At 54.2% G+C, this 11,378-nt stretch overlaps 1 protein-coding gene across 2 annotated transcripts; it reads right to left on the bottom strand.

The window, feature by feature from the left end:
- Positions 1-194: 194 nt before the first annotated feature.
- Mcam (melanoma cell adhesion molecule) lies at positions 195-8,095 on the bottom strand. Of its 2 annotated transcripts, XM_057768538.1 has the most exons (16): positions 7,975-8,095; positions 6,099-6,232; positions 5,804-6,011; positions 5,644-5,714; positions 5,462-5,549; positions 3,800-3,979; positions 3,557-3,678; positions 3,287-3,449; positions 3,085-3,203; positions 2,871-3,012; positions 2,608-2,729; positions 2,364-2,505; positions 2,175-2,270; positions 1,879-2,026; positions 1,486-1,603; positions 199-1,091 (listed from the first exon to the last, which is right to left on the bottom strand). In XM_057768538.1, exons 1-16 carry the CDS (start codon positions 8,039-8,041, stop codon positions 1,062-1,064), a joined length of 1,950 nt encoding a protein of 649 aa, XP_057624521.1. In that variant the 5' UTR covers positions 8,042-8,095; the 3' UTR covers positions 199-1,061. The 2 variants fall into 2 exon arrangements, with proteins under 2 accessions (XP_057624522.1, XP_057624521.1); XM_057768539.1 differs by lacking the exon at positions 1,486-1,603 and having other exon boundaries at positions 195-1,091.
- Between the last annotated feature and the right edge of the window lie 3,283 nt (positions 8,096-11,378).

Below are 11,378 nucleotides of genomic sequence, written 5' to 3'. Positions count from 1 at the left end.
GTGGCTCGGCTCTGGATGCTTTAGAGGTAAAGGGACAGTCTTCTGAGAGCCTGTCACTCCTGTGAGGACACCTGTGATTCTGGAAGCATCCGTGATGAATGGGAAGCGCATCAAGCTTTTGGGACAATAACACTTTATTTTTCTAACACACATAATATATAAAAGGAAATGCAAATTTACAGACAAAACCATATATATATATATATATATATATTTGTATGTATGTATGTACACACACACACACACACACACACACACACACACTTACAGATGCACACATACTCCAATAGCTTTTGCCAGGCCAGGTTTTCATCTCTAAGTACCATTCTCCCACTTAGACTCTCCTGGGATCTGGGCCCATAAACTCGCATGTAGAAATTTGGTACTAACCTATGAGCTTACTCCCATCCCAGTAGACCTCCTCTGTCCCATCGCTTCTCTTCCAGTCTCCCATTCTCCACTGAGGAAGCAGGAAGCTCAGGCTCAGTAAATAGCCTTCACTCCAAAATGAACAACAGTGCTGAGCTTCCTAACTCACCGACTAAAGGATTACCACCAAGCCCTGACTTCTGCCCAAAGGAAAAATATCCCAAAAATCCCTGAAAGAGCAGCAGGCAGGCACAGAAGCAGTGCTGCAGCTGCCTCTCGAGGAGCAGTGTGAACAGTGTATGTGACCACGTGTCCAGGTCCCACATCATGTGATACAGCCTGTGAGGGGAGAACACCTGCTCAGAGGGGCAGGCCCACGCAGCTGATGGCAGAAGATGGATATGCAACCTTTGGCTGTGTACAGAAAAAATCCATTTGGGAAAAGGGGAGGAGGGGACAAAACCCTTCCCATTCCTGGGAGACTGAGGCTCCCAGTCACGTGGGATAAGCATTACTCAGTGGACACAAAGGAGGACTTGGTCTCTAAAGCCAGGCCTCCATGGCCAAATGAGATCCTCCAAATGGCGCTTGTCCCAGTTCTTGGCCCTCTGGACCTGAGTGGGAGTCTTCCCTGCTGTCCCTTTAGCTTGGGGTGAAGACTGAGCAGGGAGCCGGAAACATTGGTGAGTCAGCTAATGCCTCAGATCGATGTATTTCTCTCCCTGAAAGGGGAAGAGAAACAACCAGAACATGAAGAACCGTGGGGTTCACAGTATGAACACCAAAAGGAGAGATAATGAAGCAAAAGCTGATGAATTTGCAACAGCCTTGAGGCAAGCAGCAGAAATGGGAAGGGCACAAGAAAAGATAGATGTCCCCCAACTAACTATCTGCAGTGGGGAAAGAGGCTACTCTTTTAGCAGAATATAGGGTGGGGCTTTGTTGTCTTTCTCCAGGGTCCCTCCACCACTGGACCTCGTCCTGCCATTGTCAGTAATGTAAGGCGGGATGGGCCTGCTCCCCATCTCCAACCAAGGAGGAAGGACAGAAAGAGTGTTCAGGAATAAGTACCATAGCCCACTACCCCGATTCCTGGCCTCGGGAGCTGCCTCCTACCTGGTCTCCTGGAGCCCTCTTGTCGCGGGTGCTGCCCTGTAGGAGAGCCATCTCTTCTGGGAGCTTATCTGACTTAACTTCAACTACAAATTCACTCTTACGAGTCGGGGGTAGCGTGCTGGGAGGAGGGAGGTGAGAGGTTGGCAACTCGGGGGACAAGGGAAGGGAGAGCCTTTAGGGATGAATACTCTATGGTCTCTGGTGCTGTGGGGCCAGCTCAGGAAGGGAGGACCCAAGGAGGTGTGGCGGATGGACGTTGGGCAGTGGGCGGTACGAAAGGTCCAGTTTCTGCTCTCAAGGGTAAGTGGACACTAGGTAGAGGAGGTTCCTTATGAGGTAGCAAGCTGGGCAGCCAAAAACGGGGAGGGATTGAGGGCCATGAGCCTGGCTTACATCTCTTGTTTTCCTGAGCGTCCACACGGCAGTTTGCCCTTCTTGTAGAAGAAATAGAGGGTAGCACCCAGTACAGCAAGGACCAAGATACACACGATCACAGCCACAATGACCACACCTTTGCTCTCTGGCTGTGGCAGCTTTTTCTCTGTCAGACAAAGACACTTGTAGTCATTCCCTGCCCCAGGCTGTCACATCGCTGTTACTGCCCCACCCTAGCCAGCCCAGGGTGACAGATGGGCTATTACTATTTCTTCACAGGGCAGAGTAGGAACCCTGGCAAAGGCCTGGCTTACCTGTGGAGGTGCTGTTGGCTCTGGTGTGAGGACCGACTGTGGAGGTGCCGAGGCCAGTGGTCTGGCGGAAGTCGGGTGTGAGGGTGGTTAAAGTGACTAGGAGGCAGAGGGAGGGCTTGTTAGTAGAAGCGCACGTTAATGCCCTGGCCTGGGCATGCCCATCATCCTCAGCAGGGAGGCAGCTCTTACCTAGCTTGAGGATGATGGTGGTGGTGTTTGAGCCCTCGGAGTTGGAGGCTGTACATTCTGCACCTGTCTCCAGCAGCTCTGGGGTCACAAGGACATTGAGGGTGCTCACAGCTGTCTGTGGATCTGGGTTCCATTCCGTCGCCTAGAAGGAAATGGACAACTCAGAGGGGGAGGATCTCCGGCCATGGCCTCAAAGCCTCGGCAGGGATTAAGAGGACAGGGAAGATAAATGAAGCCTTCTCACCGAGGCGTTGACATTCCAGGAGATGGTGGGCCGAGGATGTCCTGAAGCCTCACAAGACAGGTTCAGCGCTGCGTTCTCCTGCACCCACACCTTCCTCTCCTTTAACGCCATCCACGGGGACCCTTGGGGGAGGGAAGGGTTAGACCCCCAAATCGCCCGCTTCTACTTTCCCATCACAGTTCTCAGGGTGCCAGCTGACTTTTTTGACCTCCGACATCTCAAAGCCATCCAATTTGGGTTGATCGATGTACAAAGGGCCTCACCAAAAATGCCCACGTTGACCAGCTGTGTGCGATTCAAGCCAGGAACACTAGGAACAGATGCCATGCAGAGATATTGTCCCCCTGCTTCCCGTTTCACGTTGTTTAGCTGGAGGTCAGGCCCCTTGCCCAGCAGCTGGCCTGTCTAGGGGTGAGAGGTAGGTCAGGGGGGTCAGAAGGAGCAAGCTCGCACCCACAGTCTCAAAGCCATCTGTACCTTGTCTCTCAGCCACTCGAACTCAAGGTCCTGGTTACTCTCTGCCTCGCAGGTCAGTGTGAGGCTATCGCCTTCCTGGGCTTCAGGGGCAGCTGGATTCACTCGAACATCAGACACATCTGGAGGCACAGCAAAGTGTCAGCCTGGGCAGGCCCCCCAGATGGCCCTCGCCTCAGGCTGAACCTCCATCCCAGTGCCTCACAGTTCACTAGCAGCTCCTGGGGGTCACTTGACAGGGTGATCATAGTTTCCAAGTCCAGGCTCTGACACTGGTAGAGCCCCCTGTGTTGCCTCTGCGCAGGTTCCAAGACCAGGATACCATTTTCATCGGTGGTCTCCTCCTCCATCTCCCCAGTGTTGGGGTTCTGGGAGAGGACAAGAGGGTGAGCTGATACCCCTCCAGCTGCTGTGTCTGCCTCTTTGCCTGTGCCCTTGCACACCCTCCATGCACCCACCGTGGAGCCCTCCGAACCTGCTTCTTGATAGTGAAGTCGGGCTGAGGGTTGCCGTCCGTCAGACACCTGATTTTCACATGGTCCCCTTCCTTCAGCAGTCCCTCAGGCTCTACTTCCACCCACACTTTTTCTGCAGGGTCTGCGTGGGCAAAAGCGAAGGCTCTCAGCCCAAGGCTTGGCCCCGAATTTTATGCAGAGGGACCAGCAGAAGTTCCTACCAGGCCCATCCCCCAAAACCAGAGGAGCAAGTCAAGACTTACAGAAAACAGGAACAGTGACCTCCTTAGATTCCTTCATGTGGTTCCCACTGGGCAGCCGGTAGTTGAGTTCACAGTAAAATTGGGCATCTTTGTCCTCCTTAACTAGCTGTGCCTTCAGAACACTCTGCAAGGTGTACAAGCCACTGGACTCCACAATCTGTGACGACTGAATCTGGACACCTGGGCAGGAGGAGGGACGCAAGACTTGGCCTCAGCACCCCTCGGCCCCCAACTTCTCCAGGGGATTAGCAGGGAGATCTCTAAGGCAGAGGCCCATAGCCAAATACAAACTGGTGCCCCTTCAACCCAGCACTTTTATTGGTTGTTATCTGCCCTAAAAAGACATTTACACCTTAGCACATATACGAGGACATGTGCCAGGATCACCCCAGAGACAAAGGAAAATGGAGTCAGGCAAAAGGCTTAGTGGTAGCGCATGTTCTTAGCATGTGTAAGACCTGAGGTTCAAGCCTCAGAATCCAAAACAAAAGTCCAAAGTGACGAAAAATTGAGACATTACGTGCTAACAGGAGAATGGTAATAACCACATCATATTCAGTATGACAGCAGGAGGCAAAACGGATCTATCTGACCAGACTGACCTGGACACATTACAAAAAGGGATGTGTGGCCACATCACCACGAAGGGCCGGGCTCCTCGGGCTCAGCACTGTTGATGTTGTGGATCAGAATTCATTCTTCGTGGTGGGGCCACCTTGTGCATTATAGGATGCTGAGCTCTATTTTTGACCTCTACCTACCAGATGCCAATAGCAGCCTCTGAGTTTGTGCCCCCAGACACTGCCAAGGTATGTACGCAAAATCGCCCCTGGCTGAGACAGTAAAAAACACAAGCCTTGCTGGGCAGTGGTGGCGCACACCTTTAATCCCAGCACTCAGAAGGCAGAAGTTTCCTAAAGATCACTGTGAGTTCAAGGCCAGCCTGGTCTACAAAGGAGTTGCAGGACAGCCAGGACTACACAGAGAAACCATGTCTTGAAAAAACAACCCAAATCAATACAAAACGTAAGCCTTGAGCCAGGGGTGGTGGTACATACATAGTATCCTAGCCTTTGGGTGACAAGCAGTCAAAAGCCAGCCCGAGTTGTTTGAGTTCCTGTCTCAAAACACCACACAGGGCTGGAGAGATAGATGGCTCAGAGGTTAAGAGCACTGGCTGCTCTTCCAAAGGTCCTGAGTTTAATTCCCAGCAATCAGCAACCACATGGTGGCTCACAACCATCTATAAGATCTGATGCCCTCTTCTGGCATGCAGGTATACATTTAGTTAGAGGCACTCATACATAAAATATAAGTAAATACATAAAAGGTAAATTTTTATGATGATTTTTTTATGCATATGAATGTTTTGCCTGAATGTGTATATGTGTACCACTTGCATGCCTTTTGCCCCGAAGGTCAAAAGAAGGCATCAGATCCTCTGGAACTGGAGTTGTGGGTGGTTGTGAGCTATCATGTGGATGCTCGAAACTGACCCGAGTCCTCTGCAAGAGCAACCAGTGCTCTTAACTGAGACAACTCTCAGCTAAAGTCTGAATTATTCAATAGCACGTTACCTGTATGGGTTTTTTGTTTCGGTAAAATTTCTAAGAGAACGCGCTAGGTGGTCCTCCAGAGCCTAGGCACTAAGGGAGTACTCACGGTTCTCCTCCTCCTGAAGGGGCCGACCATTCTTGTACCAGATGACTTGAGGAATGGGGTACCCATTCCTCCCCACACAGGTAGCAACCTAAAGAGGACAGGACGGGAATCTCCTTGCTTCTGACAACCACCTCTGCCCCAGCTTAGCCCATTTCACCATCACTTGGCTTACTGGATCTCACCTCCCCAAGCTCTTGTCTGTCCACGTGGATGCCCACAGCATTGGCCTGGATGGTTGGCTCTTCTGGAGCTTCTACAACAGAAGGGAAACGAACCGAGAAATGGAAACTCATCTTTACATGGTCCACACTACCCGGAAGGCAGGAATGGGGGGGCACTCACTGTAGACTTGGAGCTCAAAGTAGTGATCCTGGAGCCGTGGCCGCTTGCTCTTGCAGAGGAATACACGCTCATCATGGGGAGTGACTTGACTCAGGGACAGGGCATCTCCTGGGCCCTCCAGGCTGAGGCGGTGCTCGTATTCCCCAGGTTCATTCTGGCCCCGGCCCTGGCGCACACGGAAAATGGGTATCTGCCTCTCCTTGTGAATCTGAGGGCAAGGAGCAGAGAGATGAGTTACCTACCTGAGGGACAGTGTTTCCCACCTACCGCTACCCTCTGAAGCCCAGGCACTCACCAAAAACCAGTCCACGTGGCTGAAGTTGACTGAGGAATGCTGCGGTGGGCCACACTTCAGGTAGGCTGTGTGGCCCACTTCCACCTCCACCACGTCTGGTGTGGGTGTAGGCTGTTTGTCCTCTCCTGGCACACCTGGGGAAGGGAGGCCATGCCCAGGCAGCATCGTCAGCCAGCTGCTCTGTCCTGCCCTGTCCCCTCTCCTCTCCTGGCTCACTGCAGCTGCTCCACTCCAAGGGTCTGGAGAGGGCCCTGACCTCTCTTTACCCTTAACTTCACAATGCCCACAACCCAACCTGGATCAGACCTCTCCCAGTGGAAAATGGCCTGGAACATAGACAGAGTGACTGGAGTTTCTCTTAAGAGAAACTGACAGAGACACAGATAAGGAGAACATGGGCTCTGGGCCAAGAGGAAGGCCCCTTTGCTCCTGGGCCCCTTCCTAGTCCTGGTGAGCTCAGACTATGAGAATGCAAGGCATGTGCCAGGCTTGGGCACAACAGGCCCCTTTGTATCCCCACCTCCCCAGGGAAGACGTCACTATTCTACCCTCTGCCCCCCAAATCCTCTAGAAGACACGGTGGGCCAACTCTGGCCAGATGCCACAATTCATACCCCAGAAGCAGTATGTCAAGGAATATTGCAATACAATCTGAAGACCCCATCCAAGTAAAGAGGGGTCAGAATCCCCTACAGGAGTTAGGTCAAGGACCAAAGAGTGGGCAGGAGTGATGCCAGTGGTACCAGCCCTTTGGGAAGGTGATGTCACTGGACACAATCTGACTCGACACTGGGATGCCTGGATTGTGTGGCTTCCAGACTGGAGGACAGGCAGGTGGGTCGTTTTCACCCAAGAGGAACCTTGGATAGCTGACTCTTCCGAGAGCCAGAAAAGCGGGGCAGAGTGAGGCTCTGTTTGCTGCTCTGCGACTGCCTAGCTGGCTTAGCCCTTTCTCCAGAAATAAGGTCAGCCCGGGAGGCACTAGACTGGCGTACCCCAGGGACGAGGCTGGCACTGGGCAAGAGGCCAGCGAAGTGGGTAATGCTCAGTCCTCCCCTTTCTCAGCCCAACTAGTGGCTGGGACGGGATAAGAAGCCAAGAATAACACGCGACACCGCTGCGGGACGTGCAAGAGAAGCTCGGACCCAGAAGCGTCCGTCTACGAGATGGCTCAAATAAAAGCTCCGAGGTGCCCCGATGGTCTCTATCGCACTCTAGTCCCTAACATAAACTGTTTCTGTTGTAGAACTTCTCCATTTGTCGTCTGTCCCCTGTGATCCCGTCAAACCGGGAGGCGCGAGGCGAACCACAACACCCGCTGCTGCCCTTGCCAACGCCCAGCCCGAGCAGAAGCCACCTCCTCCCTCGCTCACCTCCAAGCTGGCCTGAGGCCCAGGCGGAGGGGGAGAGGTCAGCGCCCCCCTCCAACAAGGGAAACAGCTTTTTCCAGCAACAGGCGGGTGCAGAATGCACGGGTTGAGAATGCGCCCCAGCCTCGCCTCTGTCCCGGCTCCAGTCGCGGGCACCCAGAGCAAGCACCTGCGAGAGGCCGGCCCCAGAGTCCTGCAGAGGCTCGGCCCCACCCCTTCCCGCTCGCCGCTGCAGCCTCCCGGCTGGGTCCGTTACCAGAATTCTCTAAAACCTAGGCTGCAAATCCGCTGCAAAGAACTTGCACGCACGCGGAGCGCCTGGGAATTGGGGACTCTGACTAGAAGCGTCCGCCGGGGTACAGAGCCCTGGCCTCTGCCTGGCTGCTAGCTCTGATTTCCGGCACACTCCGGCTCGATCGAAGACATCCCCCAACTCCCAACGCCTGGGTCCTGTGGGATGCGGGTCGGTTTCTCCCCCAACACACATACACACACAAAGAACTCACCCGTGACGCGGCGACAGCAGCAGCAGGCTGCAAGCAAGAAGGCGCAGATCAGCCTGGGCAGCCCCATGCTTCCCCGACGGAGGGAGAGAGCCAAGTGAGGAGCTCGCGGCTGTCGGGGGCTGACGTCAGGGGGGCGGGGGAGGGGACCCCGGGCGCCGCCCGGCCCCGCCCCGCCCCGCGCAGCCCCCCGCCCCCTCCCCGCGCCCTAGGGGGCGGGCCCCGGCGCTCCGGCTGGGAGCTGCGCCCCGATCAAGGCTTGGAAGCCAACTCCCGCTTCCCAACCTCCTGGCTCGGAAAGGTTGAGGGAGGAATGACAGGTGTCCTGAGGCTCAAATGACTGGCCGAGGCGGCAGAAGAAGCTGACCTGGTGGCCTTAGAGCAGTCCTGGACACAGTAGCAGCGCTCACTCGGGTTTAGCCACTACCAGCGGGTGTAGCCCCTGGGACCCTCAGGCAGAGAAACAGGAGGGCGGTGTCCCTGAGGGGCCTCCCAGTCAGGCTCCTCTCTCTTCTGCCCTGCTTTGGAGGCATGGAGCTGGCCCTAGTCGCCTTCTGGAACGGCCGCTTCACTGCGGCGGCTGCCGGCTTGGCACTATTCCAGAGTCTTCGCTATCCTGGCAGCCTAGGAGGAAGAACTGTGCCAGGTCCCACAGACCTAGAGGTGCCATCAAGGGGGCAGGGGAGTTGGAAATGGTGCCTTTTACTTACGCTGTCCTTTCATATTCAAGTTCCTCCGAGTCCCTCTTATGCTAGAGAAGGGAGGAGGGGGCTAAATTCACAAGCCCGTGGTCCACATCCAGGCCTAGATAATTCTACTCCAACCCTCTTCATGCCTTCCTGGTCTCCGGCTCAGTTTCCCCTCATCTGAATGAGGAAAGGTTAGTATTAATGGATGTGCAAATCCCTAACTTGATCTCCCAGAAAGCTATTGCTGCTCCTAATGCTTGCTCGTGGCTCAGTGGCTGGAGGAGTCAGATCCATCAAAGAGATACCTGCAAACAGTCTCCCACCCAGCAAGAGGCCAGGAACCCTATTCTCTCCTTTCCAAACCCCAACTTCTCCCTGGGTCTTCTGAACTCTAGAACTAAGGCTCAAAAAGACCCCAGCACCATCGCTTCAGGAAGGGTTTCACGCCTGCTGAGACTCTCACGCGAGGGGGGAGGGTCAGAGGGGTTTGTACTTAGGGTAGTGGTCTGTCACCCTGCAGCCAGCAGCGTTTCTGCTGCTGCCCCAGAGAAAGGGGTGAGGCAGCAAACACCAGAGATGGCCAGGTGACTTGAGAGAATGCTCTGGGTTGCGTTCTGATGACTCAGAGATGACTGGCAAACCACATCAACCTCATCTCTCAGAGTCTCATTGACCCCTCCTCCCTGTCCATTAGTCTCCAGCCAGAGCCATGCCAAGCCTGCAGGGCGGCTGGCGTAGGCCCTTGAGGGGAGAGAATAAGAGCGTCCCGCCTCCTCTACCCTCCAGAGTGAGGTGATGGGCACTGGCCCCTGGCCCAGAGCGAAATAGGAAGGTTGGCCTGTTTCTCTGAAGAACCGGTTAAAGGATGCTGTCTGAACAGGCAGGCCAAGTGCTGCACCCCCCTGCCCCCACCCACCCCGTGTCTTCATTTAACACCGTTAACTTATCACTCTCATCTCTGGCAGCCTGGAAGCAAAGCCAGCTAACCACCAAGGACAGTCGATTCTAAATTCTTCCTCTTCGATTGGTGCCAGGTAGGGGTTGAAGGAGTCATTTCTGCAGCGAAAGGGAAATAAGATTAGAGGCCAGGGTGACATCCCGTCCCTCCCAGGTGCATATGACCAAAGCAAACACACACACTGTACCTTAAGAAGCCTGGCCCCTGTGGCCAGACTATGTAGTAACAGTTTGGAGAGATTAGCAGTCCAGAACTCTCATCATTGTTTCTGCGTCTCATTTCCGACGAGAGGCTTGAAGACACCCACTGGCGTCTTAACATTGGCAAAGAAGAGCTACGAAGACCACACAAGGACAGGCATCCCTTCCCCTCTAATCTGAACTAATCTGAGGACAGAAGCCCACAGTTGATCTCCCCTAAATTATCGGGATGGCGGCAATGCCTAGGGTGTGCTACACTTGTTTCTTCACTCTGTGGAAAGTGCACAAAACCCTCTCTTCTGCTTGCTGTGGACTTTAGGGCCACAAAGGATGACCCCTATCCGAAGTTGGGCAGATCCTGAGAACTGTGGTCTTTCTGGTGAGACATGCCAGCAGCTGTCAGCTTATTAGGGAAAACAAAAAGAACAAACCCCCAAGACCAGCACATTTATGCTCCAGGTAGGCAGCATTCGCGGGCTGTGGTCACCTGAGCTGTAGTTGCTACTCCCAGACTCAGAGCCTGAGTTCGAGTGGTTTGGACAGAGCACTGGGAGAGTGCACCCCACCTCCACCCCACAAGACATTAACACGTATCTTGCCTTACCAGTACCTGGTTTTATCAAAAAGAGCTTAGTAAGATGTATTTTTAAGATTAAAAAAGAAAAAAAAAAGAATAGTTCTTTTTAAGATGAAAGAAGGAGGAGGAGGAGGAGAAGCAGCAGCTACCAGTAGCCTCAGGCTGGTAGGGAAAGGTCAGGGGACACCCAGCTTAGTGACGGTTTTTATGAAGGGGTCATATACTAACCACAGTGAGGCCCGCAGGCTGGATGGGGAGTGGTCCCCATCCTATGTCCCACTAGCTACAGTCTCTGGTGCATGCGGTTGGGACTTTCCATTCCTTATTGAAGTGGGGAAGAGCATTAAAGTGGAGGTAAAAAGAGAAGGATGCCCCACCTCCTTGCTGGGAAGGGTGGGCTGGGCGGAGGAAGGAAATGGATGAAGACTAGCTTGCAGCTGTGATGAGGAGATTGGGGGTGGGTGGGCAGCAATCTTGGCGTCTATAGAGGCTGGGGAACCCCCTCTCTGGCCTGGCCAGAAGACAGGATCCAGGAGGGGTGGCAGGAGTCTTTGCAGAGTAGAGGGATCCACTCGGGGAGGACACAGCAGAGGGAAAACCAGGGTGGGTGGAGGGTGGGGGTCAACTGCCGTGGAGGACATCATCAAGCCAGGAAACCGGATGCTAGGGGGTGGGTGGAAGATACGGAGGAAGAAACTGAATGGAGGGAAGCAGGCTACACTCTGGCCGGACACGAAGTCTCACTCACGTCCTTCGCACCTGACCCGGGGCAGAAGGAAGGAGGTGTGGGCTGTTTTGGGGTGCACACCAGCAGCAACATGGGAGAGGGAAGGGTGGCTTTCAGGGGGGAGGATGGGAGGATCTATTTTTAAACTTGGAAAAACCGTGAGTTCATCTCCACCCTGGAGGCGGCAAAGACTCTATTGTGCAGGGGTCGGAGAAGGGGGAGCCAGGGAGTGGGGGTGAGTGACACAAAGAGGAGG

The sequence above is a fragment of the Chionomys nivalis genome, chromosome 4, assembly GCF_950005125.1.
Source record: "Chionomys nivalis chromosome 4, mChiNiv1.1, whole genome shotgun sequence".
In the NCBI taxonomy this organism is placed as follows: Eukaryota; Metazoa; Chordata; class Mammalia; order Rodentia; family Cricetidae; genus Chionomys; species Chionomys nivalis.
This window is presented reverse-complemented; position numbering and strand designations above follow the sequence as displayed.